We start from the raw sequence: 22,539 nt of genomic DNA on the forward strand, positions 1-22,539 counted from the left end.
ACACGGGGAAGCTGAGACTGTCCAGGCTTTGGCTGGAACTGGGGAAACATGGAGGTTTCTTTTGCTGTGTATTTGGTGGGAGGTGGTTTGTTTTGCCAAGCAAAAAATAGCCCAGACCTTTCTTGGGGAAAAAAGGAGAGGACCTCTGGCTGTTTGGCTTATGGTTTCATACATCTGGTGACTTTAGAGTAGTACAGGGAAAATGACGACATTTCGTTCCAAACAGCATGCAGATTAGTGTACACACTACAATACAAAGTCATGTAGTAATCTCAGTGTTTGACTAGGAAGACAAAATTATTGTAGATAATCTATTCAGGAGGGACAGAAATATCAAATCTAAACATGCAAAAGGAGATTGCAGAAATACCTCATCTGGTGAAATTTTCCAGGGAGGACTTAAAATGCAAGGCAACATGCTTGATTAATGAAGACTACTGGTGTGATTACAATGGTACAACACAAGGGGAATAGGGGGGCTACACTGAGCTGAATGCATAAACAGAGAGTAGCAGAGGGAGGAAGGGGGGGGGAGGGAAAAGGAGAAGATTTGGACCTGTGCAGAACCGTTCAAAACACCGCTGATGAATTGGACCAGCTGCTCCATGGTCTCAATCGGCTCACTGGGCAGGAAGTACTGCTCATTGGATGTGTTGAGGATGATAACGGAGGGCACTGTCACCTCGCTGAAAAAAAAACACAAAAAAAAAACAGGAAATGCAGCTTTTAATCTCCTTAACCTCAGCACCTTGGACTGCCATTATCAAAGTGCATCATTAGATGGGAGCAAATTGTGGTTGCTTAAAGAACAAACTGTTACACTGTGGATGTAAGATGTAATAGTGAGATAAACAAACCTTTTGTACTGAGAGCAACATAACTTTTCCCATGGGCGTTCTTTCAAAGAGAGGGGTTTTTTTTTTTCAGAAGGAAAAAGGCGATGCAGCCTGGCCTATTTCAGAGTGGCGTTTCTTCTATCTTTTATGCAAACTGTGTGCAACTCAGGGGCTTTATGGGTTTGTGCCGGTCACAGTTAAAGAGACCTTTACAAATTACAGCTGACAAGTGAATCGCATGGAGTTCAGAGGAAAGTAACTGCTGAGACACATATAAAACATATACAAAGAAGAGCCAAGCAAGCCAGTGATCTTAGATGCTTTGTTTCAGCAGAAAACACAGAAACTGAAAGACATACACACTGCACACTCTCAAGCCATCTTGTATAGACAAATCAGCAGAGGAATTACAAAACTCAAGTCAGATAACGAACAAGGTCATATAAACAAGCAATCCCTCTTTCAAACGTCTTGCGCAACACCAAAGCCAGGCTTAGATAAGGTCTCCTAGTGCTTAGACACACACGCACACACATACATACACACACAAGCACACGAACAGTCCATCACGGTGCTGCCACCTCACATCCCTGCGGTGTTACTCAACCCGGCAACAAATTGCACACACACGCACACGTATCCATCACTGTCCCAATCCACCACCCAGCTGAGATCAGGAGTGCAAACACACATGCCCATGCGGTAGAGTCATCAACGCCTCACTACTCTGTCCAGATGAGATCTCCGAGCACATATAGACACACACACACATGCACACATTATGAATGTGTATTCCATCTGATATCCAGCCTACTCAACAGATGGCACCCATTTAAAATAAATATGGATTAGCCTATTCACCTCTGTGAGTGGAGACTACTGGGGGTTTGCTGCCCATAATGAAGGCTTATATACTGTACACTATACAATTACAACTGGCAGAAAAGACACATCCTCTACCAAAAATGGAAGATTTCTGCTTTTTTGGCTGGACTGCAACAGCGGGGTCAGCTCTATAAATGTAATAGTATGTGACCGACTGACTGAGTGATAAAGTTACACCATTGGTCGCTCTAGCGTTTCATACACAGTCCAGCCATATGCTAGGTTTTGACCTACTCTTGTTATTTTAAAAACATACAAGGATTTTAACCATGTTTATTTTTATTATTAAACGAATGTTTGACATTTTGTGATTTTGTGATTTATTGACTTTGGCGATCGATGCCACCCTGATCTTTGTTAACTATTGAACTAGAGCCAGGACATGGTTAGCTTACGTTAAAATAAAGACTGGTAGCAGGAGGAACAGTTAGCCTGGCTCTCTCCAAAGTTAAAAATACACCTACCACCACCTCTAAAGCTCACTAAATAACTAGTATCTCTTAAGTTTACACAGCAGAAATGTAAAAAACAACAATTTGTGGTTTTACAGGAAGTTATCTGCTGTAGCAATGTCTGGGCTAACACGCTATGTGAAGCTACTGTAAGCTAACCGTGTCCTGGCTTTTGCTCTTGATGCACAAACATGAGGGGGGTATCAATCTTCTCTCAGCAAGAAAGGAAATAAGACTATTTCCCAAAATCCTTGAAACCCCCCACCCACTCAAAAATGTGTTTTTCTTTTTCTTCCTTCAGTCGGATGTTTGAGCTTCACTGTGCAGAATGATGTATGTGCAGAGTTTGACACTAGAAGGCTGTTTTCACTTTCATCTGCTGAAAGTGGAAAGTTTGTCTGTGCTCATTCAAAATCTAATCTTAAGAGGTGGGCTTATGAGCATGATTTGACATGACATCAAAACTAGTTTGGAGCCAATCGTGGTCTAGTATGCAACTTGTACAAGTGTGATTTGGAAACTTGAAGCCTCCAGTGCACAAACACTGTGAATGGACTTTATAGTGAAGTAGGAGATATCTTGAGTCCAGATTCTGTAATTTTTAATGAGGGAGAAGGAATAGATTTTATTTTAAGGATTTCAACATGGCAATTATACTTTTCTGTGGGAAAAAACATATCAGACACACATTATTGTTCCAAGCAGAGTATTTTCACACATGTCTGGAGGGGATCTTTAACTTTTCCTTTAGAAAACAAGTGAAATTAGATTTTAAATAACTAAAAATCTAAAAGTATCATTTACAGTTTACAATCTTTAGTGTAACTTACTGCATTTTCTTTGCCGTCATTCGACTTGCAGCTATAAATATTAGTATAACATACCTAAGTGAGTGGACTTAAAATCTGTATGAAAACTGGTTTAAACTGATCAACCCCTTTTTCAAAAAAATCCTGGATATCTTTAAGTAAGTAATATTAAAAAATGAAAAAAGAAGCATGGAAGTTCATGACCTTCATTTCATGTATGAGCTGAGACTTTGGTCTTCAAGTCAAATGACTACTGGTTTGGTGGTTTTGACCAAGCGGCAACCTCCAGGGCTGAAAAATGAAGCCAACACAAAGTGCCAAAAACTGCAGTTCCTTGAATGGCCAATTGAGGCCATAGACCCACATGTTAAAATGCCCAACTTCACAGCAGAAATAAACATGTTTACAGCCTGGTACAAAAAAACGGTTTTGGTCTGTGTAGCTAATTTCCCCTTTCATGACAACTGTACATGGGTTGAATTTTTTCAGAGTATAGGCGTAGCCGTCACTATTTCAATGAGTTTTCAGTTCATGAAAGTTAATTGTAACATTTTGGTCACCTAAAAAAGTCTTATTCAGCATTTGGTTGTTCTAAAAGACCCTTTAAGGAGTCAGATGTTCAGTTTTTCACTAAGTACATTTTGTTTTGATAGTTTTAAGCCTGTTCTTTGCTAGCGAACATTAGCATTAGCATTACCACAGTTAACCACAGACTGTAAATGCACTGTGCTAACCAACCTAGGAGCTAGCTGCTAGCATTAGGGTCAGCTCCACCCTCTCATCCAAATATAGTCCTTCAGGCTCCAAAAATCCAAGATGGCAACAGTCAAAATGCCAAACTTGAGGCTTCAGAATGGGAATCCACAAACCAAACAGTGACGTCACGTTGGCTACGTCCATTATTTTTTACGGTCTATGGTTATGACTTTACTAGTCATTTACCTTTTATGATTACAAGTCTAACCTTCACTGACAGACTTTTCAGTCACCTCACATTCAGTTTTTTGGAGCCCACAATACATTCAATATAAGAGGTTAGTGATAATCCAATGTTTAAACAGAGACAGAGACAGCTTCTGACTTGAGTGGGTGCTCATGTTTTGTGTGTGTGTGCTGTATATATGTATTCATGAGTCTGTGTCTATGTGCCTCTGGTGAAAGCAGGGGCAGCCTTACGCCAAATAGACCGCTGCCAGAACACAGTAATCGCTGTGATGACAGAAAGAGGGATAAAAAGCCATCAGATTTATTTCCATGGTCCTCCTAAGGGAGAGGTTTAGTGGACATTGACAGGCCAGGATTTCATTCCTCAAAGGAGGGCAATTAATCCTGTGTTACAGCAGCCAAATTCAGTCCCGTAAAACCCAGTGAAATACATATTGTAGGTATTCATACAAAATTAGGGTGGCTAATCACCTCTTTTATCCTTAAATATACACACCACCTGTCTAATTTCAGCTGTGCACTGGGAATCCGTTTGTTGAATGTAGTCAGACTTCCAATACTGTACTTCTACTGTACTCACTGACACACTTTTAATTACACAGGACTTACGAGACCATGTTTGCTATAATCTCCCTCATACAAACAATAACTCGCTCAAATTAAAATAACATCCTGCTGAGGTCTATTACGCACGTAGACTCTCACCCAAACACATACACAAAATTATACAAAGACACACATAATTAGATACTGTATGTCGGAAGATGGAAAACAGACACGCCAACTGCTACGGTCCTGCTGGCCTGTAACACTAGCGGGGTTCTGTCTAATTAGAAGTGTGGGATGTCAGTTTTCCAGGGCCTCTCCGAGCATGACACCACAACAGTTGGCCTAAGCCTTGGATGCAAAGCTACTGCAGCAGGGCTCACTGCTGCATCATTAGCACTGCTCTTTGACAAGCCATTAAAAAACACACAACCGCTATAGATTTAATCCATGCACAGCCTTATCCGCAAATTCCTCATATATTCCTTCTCACTATCCTGCCCTCACACAAGCAGATTTGCGTGGGCTTGTGCATCTTTCTGTGTTTTTTTCGACGGCTGGGGGTTAAACTTGCCGAGAGCACTAAAAAATGAAATGACAGTCCGTCTGTGTAATTGACTTCTCTACCAGAGAGCATCTTTAATGGCAGAGGCTGGCATTACGAGTAAGTAGCTGACAGAAGGTAACATGAGGTAGAGTGAGAGAGAGAAAGATGACATGAGAAGAGAGAGATAGGCTGGATAAGACACTCACCCCATGATGAGGCTGTTAATGTAGTCGTTCCCATCCATGTGGCCAAACTGGAAGTCTCTGTATATACAGCACAAGATGAATTATTAGCATGAGAATGATAAATAGTGCATCAAAAATAAAATAATAATACACATACAGTAAAGTAAAATAACCATGTTTTCCTGTCCCAGTGGAATAACACTAGCACAAAACCTTCCTCTACAATAGCACGCGAATATGAAATCACACTGAATGGAATTGCATGTTGTAGTTGTGAAAAACTGGGATCACTTTTGTGACTACAGGGAAAAGGAAAAGTCCCCAAAGCTCTGTCCTCTTCCTCATCTTTTCCACCACAGAAAAGACTCAGGTGATTTATCTAAACGATAAGGCAGGAAGAGGAATTCAATTTGTATCTCATTGTGCTGCACTATGTCTGAGCAGAGTGTATTGTAGGTAGGACTAGGGAAGGGGGTTGCACAAGTCCGGGGGAAGCCATAGACTCCCACTGAATGACTGATTATGGGGACCTCTACATATAGACTATATTTATATTGAATCATACCTACATCTGGCACGTTTGTCCCCTGGGTGCCAAACAATACTGCCTGCACTTATATCAATGACATGATTATGAAGAGACCGAACAATATAATAAATCCAGTGAAGGCAATATAAAAAAAAATGTCTGGGTTAGTGATAATCTTGCTGACAATGGTGGGCCAGACTGGGAATAAAGCTCATCAAAAAGTCAGCTTGTAACTTTTGCTCTAAATGCAGCAGCACTGTGAGTTATGAAGTTTAAAAAAAAAAAAAAAAAAGGATCTACATGTCCAAGACTGATTTGTTAAGGGAACAGGAGAGGTATGTAGATATGAAGTGAACGCCCACAAGATGTGATTTGGAAATAAAATTCCTTATGCTGTTTTTTTAAATTATTATCACAACTTTGCCAACTCAACAGCTTACAATATTTAAAGGTCTGTTTCCAGCTATGTCCGTCTTCCCACTCCCACTGACACCTATTGGCCGGACCACTGAGAAAGGTGGCCAAGAGGGCTGAGTAAAGGACTGAGAAGCAAACTGAAGGCGTCCTTGTAAATACTGTCAGATTTAGAGGAAGGGGTTTGTGACTTTTACTTGCACTTTTTCTCTGGAAATGACTATATGATATTTATTGACGTTATCTGTTGTGTATTATGGTTCTCATGGAGATAGGAGTGCTATTTTATTTGCCTTATCTGTAACCAAAGTCATCACTCTGAACTGCGTTGTCGTCATTGTGAAATTACAAATGAATAATACAGAAGAATATTCCACGAGAAAATAACGTGACCCTCATCACCAGTGGACTTTCAGCCCTCGGAAATATACATTAAATATAAGGTGTCCTTTTACAAAAAACACAATGTTTTACAAACCCACATTTGCATTCTGGACAGGCTATAAATCACTGATCAGCAAATGCAATATTAAAAACACCTAGCCTAAGACCACTTTGTGTAGAATTTTTATGTGATTATAGCATCTCATAACTTATTCTAATGGCATGAGCTTGTGTTTCTAGTGAGAAATGGCAAAGTCTGTATTTATTTCAGTTTCAGCCCATTCATCTTAATGTCCACCAGGTCGGATCTGCTGGGAGGGGTTGAAGAATAGGCATAAATTACTGTGTGTCTAGCACTATGGGGGCAAAATTTGCTATTTAAAATTCTTAAGCTTTATTTAAACCTCCGTTAATGGATTTATTTTGGCCATTTTAAGGGAAGCACTAGAAGTGCAACCTTACAATGTTGTTATGACGAACGTATTAGCAAATAGTTACCTACTCACACATCCGGCAGACATGGAGCAAAATTATCATACAAATATAAGTCTAGTATTGTCTCTCCTTTTAGCTCTGTTTTGGTCTCAACCATCTCCTGAAGGAAATATCTGTCTGAACCAAAACAGTAGAGTTGCGAGCCGGAAATCTAAAACAATTAGCGGAAGGTCATTTAAATGCTCCATGGAGCGGAGGGAACTGCAGAGTCGGGTAATAATTCACTGTATGTTTGTCATTAGAAACACCTTTCCCATTACCCATAGTCATTTGATTTATTGTTATTGTTAATATTAAAATATTGATTAAATGCAGATTTAGGTCCTCTGAGATATTAAAAATATTGCCTTTTACCTCATTGCCTTTCAACAGGGTAGAGGAACTACTGGAACCTGGTACCATTTATGGACAGAAACTCAGTTCGTGACAAAGGTTCCCACAGGCTTCCCAAAACCATGACGATATGACTAGTGCAGAATTTCAACCCGATACACACCCACCGACTGACACATTCAGACTTTCCCACAAGTACAGTTTGTGCATATGTAGGCATGTGCCTTTTTTCCCCCCCACCACACACACACACACACTAGTTCCCTTTCAGATCTAAGATTTGTATTCATTGTTCTGTCAAAATGCTACAAATAGTGGGTGAGCTGAATACGGCGGCATTTACTGCGTCAAACGGTGTCCGCTCACTCAAATGTCAGTCATCCCCTATAATCTATTGACTCTATACGCTGCTTCCTCCCACCACCAGGGGCGACACTTGAGCGACTTGTAATTACAAGTGCCGTTTATGTGTGTCAGAACACTGCAGGCACCTCTGATCTCAGTGGGGATCTCAAACTCACGTCTTCAAAAACACCACTGGATAGTGTGGCAGATAGTCTAAGCAGTAGTCTAATTGATGATAGGGATCTGTGTAATTCAATCAGTCCTAATAGGGATGCCTGAAGAGGGAGAAACACTTTGATCATGGCGGTTTAAGATACATCTCTTCATTCAAAAGCAAAAAGCTATCTGATGAAGCAACATGGTCAACGATGGGGAATAGTACGGAACTTAATCACAACATAATGATGCAAACGTGATTTTTTTTTTTTTTTAATCCTTGTGAGGAAATCCTCTTGTTGCCTGCAAACCCCACCAGGGAAGCTAAGAGATAAGGGTCAGCTACAGAACAGCGACCTGAGCTGATTTGAATTCAAGCCACTTCAGCAGAGCACATGTTTGCAGACACAGGAGCTTTAACCTGGGTCCTCAAGCTGAAGGATGACCCACCTACTGTACTCGCTAAATCCTCCTGCAGCACACATAGAGAACTTGATTCAGGAGCCCAATATTTAACATTTGGGTGTCTGTGTGCTTGCATCATCTCCGATTTCCACCATCTTTCTTTCCAATCTTTACTGCTCGCTAGCAGCAAAAATAACAATAATACTGTAATGAAATTGCACAATTTAAGTTCATTTCATTGTGTACTCTGGGCCTTGCTAAATTGGTTCCTCCCCGGCAAAAAGAACAGGTCGAACAAGGCGGTGCGTAACATAAACATCCCATCTCCAGTTGTTATTGCACAATTGCAGTTGGAGAAAACAGGAAAATTATGCATTAATACAAGTCGAGCTGAGTTTTTGACTGACAGCTGAAAAGAACACCTATATTTGGAAGCTGACATTTTGCATAATTACCTTTCTACTGAACCTCGATGAAAACAGACGTGCCCCGTACAAAGGCATAAACTTGCATGTGAATAGACAGACACCGTTCCCCGATGAGTGCGCCGTCCTAGAATAAATGTATAAATTGGATATTCATCTTTGACCTCATCGTCTATCCGTGCCTTACCTGTTAAAATGCTCTCTGTATTCCTTTGCCACCCTCTGAATCAAGGTCTTTAATCTAAAAGCAAATGAGAAGAGAGTGAAATACCACATGAGTTGGAGCCTAACCTTTTTTTAGCCAAAGCCTGCAATTTGTGGGAAGACCCAAACAATAACAGCAAGTCTTATCTTTATTTGAAGGCCGTGCACTTAAGCACAACTATTGTGGTAACAGTGGGAGTGTCTGCCAGTAATTTATATGGAGCTGTGCTTTTTAATTTCAGTGTTTTTTGTACCTGCCACTCTCCTCTGTGGGGTCCTTCTCATCGATGACTGCAATCGCCACCAATTTGCCTGCGGTGGCAGACAGGGATTACAAATCACAATCACGCACACAAAAAAAAGAGGGCGAGAAGACAATGGCTGGGAGATAAGAGGCTCTGGAGGAGACGCATCACCTCTCAACGGGAGAAAAGAACGGAGAGGCAACTGGAGCGCTTTATTCATTCATCACTCAAACATTAAGATAGCTTAGGCTTTCTACTTGGTTGAACAGGAAACAAGTGGTCACTTTCTGGTAGAGGAGCTATTTCAGTGCCATTCAAAACCCAAACCCACGACATGACAAATAGGTCTACTTAAAAAAAAAAACTGTTACACAACTTAAAAGGTCTGTTATTCAGACTTGTATGGTTTGAGGCTAGAAACCCCTTGTTGTTTGGATGAGAGTGCCAGCCTGCCCCCTGCTGGTCGCTGGCGGTGGTGACGCAGCAAGGCTGATGTTATGTAAAAGCAGTGGACAGCTTGGCATCATGAAAACTATTTTACTTGCAAATATATTCTCTGATATAAGTTGCGGATGAGGGAGAGGTGGTTAAGCCACAAAAGCCGTTTCTAAACATTAAGGTCTTAAGGGTCCAATGCTCCTATATATCAGAATATAAATCACATTCACTTCAACATATCATTTCAATTTGATTGCATAGTTCTGTGGCTGTTAGGAAATGAAGGAATGTGTTAAAAAAACAGTTATTCATGGTTTACTTTGTGTTTTTCCTGCATTACATCTTCATGGGAATACAACCAGTGAAAATGTGCATAATTAACTCTGTACATTCTTGTAGCATCTAATTAGGTGCACAGAATCTACTGCTGTTGTAGCTTAATATACTACAGTCCTAGAATAACAAGGGTTAGCTGCATGATTCGTTAGTGTCAGAGAGAATAAAGCCACCATAGTGCTTAAATATTTAACTTGTAGTATCACATATCCTCTCAGCTAAATAGTGTCTTGACACCACTGAAGGAAAATGTCAAAATCAAACATCGTCTTATTTTCGTTGTAATCATTAAGATTGTGTGATTGTTCATTTGTTCATTATTTTCTTTGTAATCACTGTGTTGTTATTAATTCAACATTTCTTTTGAGAGCATCTTTATTATTAACAATTGGATAGACTTCCTGGAGCACAACTGGCCAAAAACTCATTAGGAGATCTTCACTTTTTTCTCTCAGCCTACTTCCCTCTGGCATCAAGTCTGCCTGTGTGAACGTAAGGTGTAAAATGAAACTGGAACAGCACTGAAAAAAATAGACTGGTGTTGTTTGCTGCCGCTTCCTGAGAAAACTGAGAGGATAATTCAAGCTCTTCAGTCATTATGACTTGATTACTGTGACACTCAATTAAGACGTTCTTGATTCATTTATTGAACAAAGACGGAGCGAGTTTCCGCCCATAATGTCAAGTTGAGGATAAGTAGGAAAAACTTGCTTCAACTTCATCAACAGAAGCAATACACGGTTTAACAGCGGAGTACATTTCTGACTGCTCATAAAGGTCTCAATGTCTTCAAGTTTCAAATTCCTCTGGTAAAAGCTTAAAGAGAGGAAGAGAGAGCTATTATCACTCGCATTCTTCATCGAGATGTGATGTAATCTAACTTACATCCATCTGACAACCAGTGCGAACCATTTTCCCCCAAAAGAAATATGGTTCTGAAAAAAGAAGATAAAAATGCTGTGTATTGTTTTCAATACGCTTTGTCTGTGTTGCTGTCCCTGATGTTTTGACCTATAAACAGATCTAAACTACAGGATCAGACTAGTTTGGTTACACTAGTATTTAGATATGGGTGCCAAGTTTTGTTTCAGAATGACTTACGATGTGCGGGATGGGGTTTTAGAGCATAAAATGTCAGTCCGCCAGCCCAAACACACATAACTTGATACTTGATTGAAGTGCCTTTAGAGACAAGGCTTGCAAGTTTTATACTGCTTTTGCGAATACACTTTGATCTACTATTTTAAAAGTAACAGACTGAAACCACAGACTACGCCATCTTTAATCAGTCACACAGTGTTTATCCAATTAAGACCCTTTATTTTGTATGCAGAACTACAATAGAAAGACTAAGACTGTAAGCAGCAACAAATGTAAGCAAGGTCCAACCGCTCAGCGTCACTGATCTCAGTAAATTGCACATAAACGGTGTAAAATGCTGTGTCTAATATTAGAAAGCACAGCTTTCTCTGCACAGAGCATCATTTTTAGTGCCGGTTAAGGGACAGTTTGTATTTCACTCTCAAGCTTAAATTTCATGTGGGACAAACAGTGTTTGTAGATAGAAGCAAGTAGAGCAACAAGGTCTAAATCTAGACGTAATGACGCTCTTTTCTATTATAGCTCCAATAAACAATCATGGCTGATATTTTTACAAGGGACTCTTGATGGATGCGGCTCTAAAATGTCTGATTTTTAATTATAAAGTCACCATGTGGTAGATTGGATATTTGGGGGTGGGATGCTAAGTATTAGGGATTTTAGTGTAAAGCTTTGTGTACATTGCCTACATCCTCAGATTTTAGATTTGGGAGATTATTCTGAATTATAAAAATGTTGTCTTTTGTTTTGTTTTTTTTATAGTCCTCAAGACTAAAAAAGGACATAAAAATAAATGTTTACCCTTCAGCTCACAGATCTTATCTTTGAAATGATAAAATAAAGCGGCGCAACGTGTGACCTGTGTCATATGACTACTACCACGAATCAGTTATTTATAACAATGAGTAATGATTACAGGAGTTTAGGAGAGTAATCATACAAGAATAACTTAATCTTAACAAAAAATGTGGAACATGCCATGTTGGAGTAAAGAACATATATCATGGATGTCATGGGACGTTGGACAATGACAAATTTTATGCATACTCCACCTGTGTCTCCAAGCTCGTATAGCGTAAAGCCATCAATCTGAAGGTATCCTTGGAATCGCTCCTTGTTCACCCACGATGACAAACTGCCGTCCTCATACTCTGCAACACAGAGACAGAATCTTACAGAAAGCAGAAGCAACAACAAAAAAAAAAGCCTATCGACATTCAGCACACAACCTGTCTTTATTAAAAGCAAAGCAGAACAGTGTATTGATGGCTGGATTGTAAGAAGATCAAAGTGTTTACTAGCTGTTTTCTCTCAAGGGAACACATAATGGAACACAGGCGGAGCATTCATAGAGAGAGGTCAGTTGAACAATGATCAGAAACTGTTTTGACAGAGGGCTGCCTCTGGGTTAAGTAGTCAGGGAGGTTATTTTGGGTCTGAAACAGCAAATGGACTGAATCAGTGCAAGCAGATTGGAAATCAATTGGACGTAAACAATCAAAAGGTACGTTAGGTTTTCAAGAGATAAATGAAAGAACATTTGTCCAGCCCAGGCTCGTTTTATATTCTCATTCACAGTAGTTGCTAGTTGTTTTTTCTGTGATGTTGGCTCACCTGACCTGATTTTCACAGCCATCTGTCTTAAAAAAAACACACACACACACATTTGGTTTGCAAACTATTCTCCCATACATACATTCATTTTCAGGATACAGTTTTGGCACATTCTTTTACATATTTGGAAGGGATGCATTATTCAACAGATGCATCAGGAAAAAAAAAAGTGTGCAATAAATTAAAAAAAAAAAGTAAAATAAAGGATTGTTTCCTGAATGTGAACCACATGTTGTTGCTACCCTGACATCTGGAGGCAACATGCAAATGGGAACCGGAGCCTTTTCCTCCGGGTATAAATAGGGTGTAGTGAGGCTGCTTGCACAAAACTGTTTTCTCCGGCTGAGAGAGGCTACGGGATGCTTATAATTGATGTCAAACGTGGCTGGGACCTCATTATGACATGTTAATAAGTTACCATAACCTTTCTGCTACCATTACAGTAATTACAAGAACACTGATGACTTTTACATGGTTCTTAAGCTGCAGGCCCCTAAGGAGCTACGAGTATAATACTGAACATGACAACTGAAAACCTGGAACACGCATTTAAAACCCCAAGGTCATAGCTAGTATTAACATCAAAACGACCTTAATGCAATGCAATGTATTTCTTCGTGCTGCTGCGGCTGTGCAAAGGCAGAGCAGGCTTGCTGTTAAAGCTGCTGAGTCAGTCAATCCCGTAGACATTCCAGAGAGCTCTTTCCACAGATGTTCTGGCTTTACAGACAGCATGCAGCTGCCCGACTCTCTTCTCCCAGAAGCGGGAGAGAGAGCTGAAGGCCCCATACTGGGATTATACAGGCTGATGAACCCCTACACTGACTGAACCGGCTTCACCTTGAAACAAATTAGAGCTGCTCTCTTCCTGAGCGCCAGCCTTACAATCTCCATACTGCCCTGCAGGAGCCTGTCAGCCCAGAGTTCACACAGCGGGAGACAAGAGAGAGAAAGATGAGGGGCAGGAGGGGGAATAAAAACAGACAGTGGGTGGAGTGAGAATGATCCAGTGTCAGAGTTTTGAGTGGAGGGAGGAGGCAGCTCTGACACATTTCAAGGAGGAAGGTTAATGGTACAGAAGACCTCCAAGACAATGCAAATAGCATAGAAACAAAAGCAAAAGGTGCAGCAGAGAAGAAGAGGAGGAACACGGTGAAACACAACATACATAGGAGGTGGCAGAGAATGAAAAGATCAAGGTTTTTTTGTGATAGAAAGATCAGTAAAATGATGGGACAACATGTTTCTCTTTCTTGAAGTAGAGAGAAAACATTAAGATTTAATGGTGAAAATGCTTTGGCTGGTTGCCTTGGAAGACATGTGTTGTTCAGTTATGGAATTAGTTGCGGCCGAAAGCAGGCTGACAACAAAAATATTTAATTGGGATGGACTAATTATTGGATGTTGGTCAAGGGATGTTTGATTTACAACTCTGGGCTTGGAGAGGCATTTTTTAATAAGGAAAAGATTTGTCTGTTAGGAGAATCTGTTTTTGCTGAGAGTAAAGAGCTTTGGGCTACTGGCATTTGGAGTAAACCAGAACTGCATAAATTTAGGATGATAAAATATACAAAAGTATGATATGGAAAACTGCATTGTATGTAATTTAGCTAAGTGGTAAAGATCTTTATATGGCCAGCAGAGATCTTGTATTTTACCACTTAATGTTGAACCTGAACAGTATGATTTATCAGTGTTCCATCTCACCGAGTTCCCTTTTGTTTTCTTTTGACCTTTTTACTGGAAACTACACAAAACTTTGTTTAGTTAGATAAAAAGGAATTGATTTTGTGACCATGGACCATGGCTACTTGGTTCCTTCCAGCTAGAAAGCTCTAGTAGTAGCAGCAGAGCTACAGCCACTTAGCTGTGACTGAGGAGGTCATGTAGACTCATTACAAATTGTGGTTGTGTTAACTGCGGTGTGAGGTATGAATCAGCAGTCTCAGCTCACGCTCACCATGAAACAGTCTGGCTTGAATGAATTTGTAAATTACTTAAGAGAATTTCCCTATTTAAAGTGAATTTAGCATCAGCGGTTTTCACTATACCGCACAAGTAATTAGCGTTAGCTTGTTGACCTTATTAGTAGCTAAATTATTGTTTTTGTTAGAACTAATTTTCAGCATTAAAACACAACCTACAAAACAGGATGAATATTAAGAGATTTTTACAAAGAGTCAAGATATAAATAGTGTCAGTAAAAACAGTAGCTACATGTTTGTGAGCTTTTTTAAATAAAAAGCTAGCAACAATGCTAGCTAGTAGCTAACCAGCTAACATTAGCCCTGAGTTTAAAGCCTATTTGCTAACAGTCTCTTGTTCAATCTTGCTATAAAATTCAATATAGTGTTAATTAATGTCATTCAACTGTAGTTCTAGATAATTACAGATAGAGTTACTGGAAACTACTTGGTTTAGTGTGAACATTAAAGCACTGTGAAACTGTGTCCCCTTCTGGTTGCAGTGTCTTGTAATTCCATGTGCAATGGGCCAAATGTTTGGCATAATTAACTGTGAGACAGAGAGGATATTACATTTGTGGGCGATATGATTAACACTTCCAACAAGTTATTGCAGTTTTCATCGCCGTCACTCACACTGACCTTGTCCTCTTCTTTGCCGAGTGAAATAACCAGTCAACACTGTGCACGTGTGCCGTCACAAAACGTCATCAGTGTTTTATCGCATTCAGAAGTGTGATCTCATCTTGTCATCGCAGTCATGGACAGTTAATCGGCCTGTCACTCAATGCTCCCACTAAACATATGCAAAATAATTCTGCCTCACAGCTGGCTCCATACAAAGGAGTGTCAGGGCCAAGCCATAAACCACTGAAACAGATTAACAGAGAGCCTTATGCACCTTATGAGCTCTGTGTATTAACTAAACGTGTCTGAAACAACCATCATGGTGAGTGAACGAACATACTGTGAACACTAACATACATCCATGGAGTCCATTAGCTTTCATCGCACACATACTGATCAAAACCTTTTGCCTCTTGAAGCACAATAACGGTGCAGACCTGTATAAACTGTGCTACAGCTTTGTAGCAGTATGAAACTGAAGATTTAAGTAATTAATTATGTATGACTATGTACTATATTTTAACACTGCTCTTCAAAAAGGATGCCGGCCGTTTGTGATGTGCACTAAACCAATCAAAGCTCAACAACAATATGTCAAATATCATTTACACAAAGCGAGAGGCCGCATAATGACAGTGTGGCTTTATTCTGTGGCATCCAAGCTTTAAAAACACAACAGGTTGAAGAGTGAGAACATTAAACATGCAGTGAATTTCTAATAAGTGTTTTGAATCTGCATTTTTACAAAAATGCAGATTCAAATACCAAGGGAGGAGATGCTAAAGGTTGCTTGTATATTCTAGGAACTGCCAGCCTCTGTAGCTGGTATATAAAAAATAACACAGCTCATAAAAAAATATAATATGTGCATCATATATCTATACAACCGCTGCACGTCTGACACACTTGAATAAGCGTCATAGTCTGTCATAAAACAGTGTCACAGGGTGCCTATGCAAATGTGTCTCAGAAGTTCAGCCGAATAGAATCCGATAAAAAAGTTTCTAACAGAACGCCATGCAAAGCGAGTGTCACAGTGAGCCACATAAGACACCTCAGCCTTATTTATTTTCAGAGCCAGCATCCCTTCAGTGGATATTCAGTGACACTAGTCCTCTGAGAAATACGGCACATAGCACAGCTGGGCAGAAACCTGATGCTGAAGATCACAAGTGGTGAAAAGACCAGGAAAAGTCTGGTGCAAATTGAAGAAATCTTTTTTTTTTTTTGCTGTCATTTTAGGTAAGTGCTTAACGAGCTGCAGTCTAAGTTTTTACCTTCAGTTCTAGATGTTAAAAAAAACCTTTTCTTCTATGATTTTTTTTGAGGACTGAAAGGGAAAAGAGAAATTCCTATGAAGAAGGACACAACCATGTCATTTCGCCGTACTGCTCCCCTTCTCAATCCTTGACAAGCTTAATACGCTGTCACCATGGCAATGCTAGACATTCACCACATCCTTCGTATCAGGGTCTTGGAGGACTCTGCAGAGTGTGGAGCTTTTGTTATCAACGTCTACTGTGGCGAGCCCCTCCTGCTGCGGTTCTGGTGCCGGAAGCCCCCCTTTCGTAACGGTCAGGTGGAGCAGGTGGACGTGAGGTCGCAGGCAGTGGCGGAGGTGGATTTTATTCTCCAGGCGCTACACCGTGCACCGAAACTCCCCAACAGTCACTACTGGGGCCCGTTTGTGTTGGGACTGTGTCTTGATGCTCTTCCCTTTCGCTTTCGCCTCCCAGCACAGGCCCACAGCGGCATCAAAATACAAGAAATCATGGAGGAATGTGGTGAACTTACATTGTTGCGGTGAGGAGCTTCAAATTGAGCAACAGAAAAAAAAAGCAGCTCCTCTAAACCTCTTATGTCAAGTATCATTTTTTGCAAAGACTTGACGGCTGCTTCAGTGATTCAATACTTGGCTTTGAACGATTGTATATTCAGTACCAGCTCTGCATTGGTTTCTTTGGCATAAACTGTGGTATCTCACGCCCACACGGGCCAGTTCATCCACCCTGGCCTGCTATGTGTGTCCGCCTAGAGACAAACCGCCATAACATCACTGGCTTTACCACACACACAATAGTGGGCTGAGCCCGGGGTGCTTTATGATGGGCCAGGCACCCCATAACTCATTGTGGTGAGGAAGATGAAAGAACAGCAGCAGCGACGGGAAAACTAGAGGAATAAAGCTCCAGTTACAAGGATTACAGGAGAAAAGAGGAGGAAAAGGGAACAGACAGAAAGAATAGTCGACAACATGGCACCCTACTGCTCCCCAAAATCTAATTTTCATGCCAGACTAAGAGAAGAAACTTCCCCCGAAGGCAACAGTAGATGAAGACTGTACTCACCATCATAGGTAAAGTAGGCACCGTCCTTAAAGACTACAACCGCAGGAAGCTCTGGCAAAGTTACTGACTGGTAAAAACACAAGAAATACTTCATTTAAAACCAAGTTCCATAAATCATCTGAATGTACAACATGCACACCTGGGAAATATGGGACAAGACTGTTGGCAGCAGGGCATTGCAACAAAATGTGAGACATTTATTTTTGCATGCTGCAAAGACAGCATGCAAGCATAATATCTGCATATGTATGTATAGGAACGAACTATACTAATGAAATGTAATTATTTACATTGTAAGACTAACTAAACTAATCAAGAGAATGTCAAAACATCAACTGGATGCAAATACTGCAGAGTATCAATGACATATCATGACAGAAATATGAAAATCTACAATGAAAGTGATTTCATTCATTACTTAATGCTGTCAAAAGACTAAAAAAAGTGTGCATGTATATTCAAAGAGTTACCTCTGGCAAGACTTCTTCTGAAGCCGAGAAGAAATAAGTGTAGACAATGAGCTCCGAGGCTACATCATTGTACTTCTCCTGCAATGGTAAAAAGGTCTTTCAGCATTCACGCAACAGCCTTCAATAAATTTGTGTTGAACAGTTGTAAAGGATGAGTCACTAGAGGGTATTACACACGGCCTGTTCTTTGTTAAAAAAAACACTTCTGACATTCAATCAATGCGTGATTTTAGTGTTTTAGTTCTGAAGAAAAGAAAAGAATAACATAGTAATAGCGTCTTCATTCACGTCTGCGTGACATGAATGGTACTCACTTTGAGGGGAGACTCCCCGCCGATATACACAAAAAGCACATCATGCCGTTTCATCATGTGCTCAAACATCTGCTTGCTGGGAAGCGCCCGGACAGCCGGTCTAGAGAGAGGGAAAAAACAACATACATTAATCAACTCTATTAATCATTCAAAGTAAAATCTTACACAGCACAAAAATGAAACATAACAAACTAATATAAGACTACTAATCTAACAGTTCTATTTTTCTTCCGTGATTTGTGTGCTGGTGGCGACACCCAGTGGGGATTTAACAAATTGCAGCCACGGAACATCAGAGCCAAGCTTTTGATCAACCCCTCTGTCACGGATCTAGCTTGATTTCCCTCAAGGAGGAGAAAATCTGTCAGGCTCAGTTGAAACAGTGGCTTAAACTAGAGCATCAGAGGCAGAAACGCATTGGGCTTTGAAACAAATATGGCCGGCACAGATAAGCATGCTCGGATGGTTCTTATTAGTATGGCATGTGTTCCTGTGAAATAAGGGAAGTTGTACGCGTGTGTGAGTTTCATACCGTTCCTTTTGAAGAAGTGAGGGAGGTCTGTGACTTACCCCGCCACCCTGTTGGCAAATTCCACGATATCGTCTTTTGTCCTTGGTCCCTTGTAATTATAGGCCAGATCACCCTTTAACCTGAGAGGAGGAGACAGAAACAAAACTGGAGTGAAAGGCTGATCATTTTATTGGAGAAACATTCAGTAACATTTGTTGTTTCGTGCTGTTTATTCGCTGCAAAAAGAAAATGAAATGGAAATAAATTGTGTGATATTACATTGCCTAAAAAAAACTCATTCAATGCAAAAAGAATATTACAGGAAAGGCAAAGCTGAGTCTAGATCTGAAAAAATTACCTGATTAATCAATGAGTCAATCAACAGAAAATTAATCAGCAACTACATTGATTGATTGTTTTAGTTGTTTAATCAAACAGAATTGGTGAATATTTGCTGGCTCCAGCTTCTTAAATGTGAGGATTTGCTGCTTTTCTCTGTTTCACATCATTGTAAACTGAATATCTGTGTGTTTTAGACTGTGAGTCGGACAAAACAAGATATCTGATGTCACCTGGGGTTCTCAAAACTTGTTATGGACATTTTTTGACATTTCATAGACTGAACAATTAATAGATGAATCGAAAATAATAATCAGGAGGTTTATTGCTGAAAATAATCCTTAATTGCAGCATCACTTTAGCCCACGACAGACTGCACTCGTCTTTGGTAAATTTAAAGTCAGTGCACAAAAACGATGACAATGAAACTGCAAATCCAACAGGGAAATCTCCTTCGAAATAACAACTTGATCTAAATCATTGCACCTCCAGTGAAAAAAAAAACAACCAAAAAAAACAAACCGCTGTCACTAATTGAGTTCTAGCCAAGGAAACTGACTCGATTCTAGCTTCTGCAACAAATGAGTGCATTAAGGATTGCTAAGGTTGCATCAGCCCACAGGGCTTAATGAACTCAGGGGGAAACAGAACTCTAAATCAAGCCTCCTTCTGTCACCAGGGGAGGTATCTCATGTTCCTCGACGGATCTTTCATCACTTGCTTGGTTTAATGTTATGAACCCTGCCGAGATCCTGTGGCAGTTTTCCCAAATGAGCTTGATGAAACTAAACGGGGAGCCCATTATGGCAGCGTGCAGATAAATGATTCGTTTTCAAATATATGGAGGAAAACTCTGCTGTCTAGGATAGTCATTTCTCTCAAGTCAACATGAGTTCTGCTGTTGAGCAGCTGGTGTATACCTAACTTCATTAATTTCATATAATAAATGTCACTTGCACTTTGAGAGAAAAAGTGTAATGAGGTACGAGGGGAATATCAGTTTAAATAGTTCAAGTAGAAATAATATATCACACAGTCTAGATTGGTTAATCAATAAATTACAATATAAATTCAGTCAAAACATCTAATTTTATATCAAAAGATAAAACTGAAAATCACCTTCTCGATTTCAAACACAGTTTATCAGCCAATATTAACAAACCATGTGTAATTAACAGCATCTAGGAGTGTCGCAGATAATAGAATTGAAGTTCAAAAAGGTGTGAACAGAGTTTGTCACTTCATTATACCTTAAGGACGCGGCAACAACATCTTAATCCCTCCTGAATAAGTCATCTGAGAGCATCTCAAAAGGCTGAACCTCAAGTGCAAAAACACGACGGGGGAAAAGATCCTGATAACAATCCAAACTCAAGTGAAGATACTTGACATACAGGAAGTGAACGAGGAGGTTGCGAAAGAAATATGTAGATATACAATATGTAAAAAAAACTTTAAAATGACTGACTCAAGAATTACTGAAGAGTTGGATGGTGTTACCATGGTGTAGGTCCATATAAAATTCAATGAGCCTTATAATCTCATGTGGATTTGTCTAAGCCTACACAAAGCTGCACAGTGGGAAAGGAAATTACAACAATTTGCAAAAAAAAAAAAAAAATATATATATATATATATATATATATATATATATATATATATATATATATATATATAATGATATTTTAAATGCTATTACACATAACCTAATTTTGAATCCAAGCGAATATTTTAACATATTAAACATATGACAAAGTGGGTCGAGAGAAATGAATTGTGCAAAGCTTAGAGTGACACTTACAGTTTTATCGTAGGGTAACCACGAACACCAAACTCTGACGCCATTCCTGCAATATAGAAAATAAATATATAATCACAAGCAAAAAAAAGGAGATAATAGATGAGGTTTTGATAGGCCCGGACTCCAACTCTTATAGACCATTTTTCTGTCTTTTCTTTTTTTTAAAAAAAAAAACAAGGTTCAAATACCCTCTTCAATTTTAGTCAGAATTTAAAATCAATAAGTCGGCCTAAAACATGTATGAATAGATAAATAAAGAAGCTTGGAGTCAGCTGGATAATTGCTGTAATGTAGGTTTGGCATTGCAGGAAATGTGTCGTAAAAACCCTGGTTGAATATGTGAACAAGGTTTCAGACAGTCAGTCAGTGTATTGAATGATATGTGTTCATGCTTAAGTACATAGAGATAGATATTGTGTTTATAGCAGCACTGTCACAGTGTAATATTTTCCACTGTACAACTACTGTGGCAAAAAAATATCACAATAACAATACTACTGCAATATCATGATTACGTGACAATTACCAACATTAAAAAATAAAACTCTTCTTCACCATTGTTCGGTAAATAAAGGGCATCATGTTGTTGTATCACACAGTCAATTAGGTTGAATCCTTGTCTCCAGCACATGAAATGATCAGCTGGGGATATAATAATCTCCAAGGGAGAAGACGTTAAGATGCTTCATCGTTTACTCACCGGAGTAAGCAGTGGCATCCATCTTTCCCACACGGACCGGTGACCCAGAGCTCCTCAGCTCAGCTCCCACATCATACCATACTGGTTCCAGTTTTTTACAGTAACCGCACCACGGTGCATAGAACTGTTAATGACCAAGAGAGGTAAAATAATCTTTAGATCGTGTGCTTTCTGTCAGCATAATGTGAAGCTTTCAACATCATACAGTCTTTACTAAATGCTAAATTCCATATATAGTGAATAAAGATGAAGTTTACAATTACACACGTGTCTCTTTACTGTGTTGATCTTTTTGTGTATCTAGACAGGGAATATACAACACTGGGCAAAGTTACTTTCACCTTATTTGACACTGTGACTTCTACAAGGACACCGACCACATGAAATATATGGTTGTTGTTCTTTATTGCTGTAAGCATCTAGTGAAACAGGTTTAAATTACTGTCTGGCCTTTTTGTGTATATGACCTTGGGGTGTTTTGACAGCTTTGTTTGTTGCCACTACTTTGTAATTCTACTTGATATTGTGTATGACCTCGGGAATGGATGTGTGTGTGTGTGTGTGTGTGTGTGTGTGTGTCTGCACAAGCAATACGACTACACTGCAATAGACAACAAATGTGAATAATCCAACAATCACAGTGATAGCTGAGTTAATTTGAACAAACTACTGCTAATTAGTATCAGATGAAGGACTATTTCTATTTCAGCTTAAGTCTGTCTGGGAAGGAAAGTTCTGTTATTGAACTTGAAATAGTGGTTGAAGAAAACAAGAAATAGACTTTGCAGCTGCAATCACCAGTGTAGTCCATAAGTAAAGGACACTCAATCACTTCT

General features: G+C 39.7%; 1 protein-coding gene across 1 annotated transcript in view; it reads right to left on the minus strand.

Moving 5' to 3' along the window:
- Positions 1-22,539, minus strand: part of tmx3b (thioredoxin related transmembrane protein 3b) — a 40,361-nt gene that overhangs the window by 9,876 nt on the left and 7,946 nt on the right. The window contains exons 5-15 of the mRNA XM_042400153.1: positions 21,704-21,827; positions 21,004-21,049; positions 18,923-19,003; positions 18,353-18,452; positions 18,039-18,116; positions 17,569-17,635; positions 12,068-12,166; positions 9,150-9,207; positions 8,879-8,932; positions 5,227-5,283; positions 557-686 (exon numbers count right to left, since the gene is read on the minus strand). Of these exons, the coding sequence (XP_042256087.1) occupies positions 557-686; positions 5,227-5,283; positions 8,879-8,932; positions 9,150-9,207; positions 12,068-12,166; positions 17,569-17,635; positions 18,039-18,116; positions 18,353-18,452; positions 18,923-19,003; positions 21,004-21,049; positions 21,704-21,827 (894 nt within the window). The remainder of the gene's footprint in view (positions 1-556; positions 687-5,226; positions 5,284-8,878; positions 8,933-9,149; positions 9,208-12,067; positions 12,167-17,568; positions 17,636-18,038; positions 18,117-18,352; positions 18,453-18,922; positions 19,004-21,003; positions 21,050-21,703; positions 21,828-22,539) is intronic.

This window comes from Thunnus maccoyii, chromosome 21, assembly GCF_910596095.1.
Source record: "Thunnus maccoyii chromosome 21, fThuMac1.1, whole genome shotgun sequence".
NCBI lineage: Eukaryota > Metazoa > Chordata > Actinopteri > Scombriformes > Scombridae > Thunnus > Thunnus maccoyii.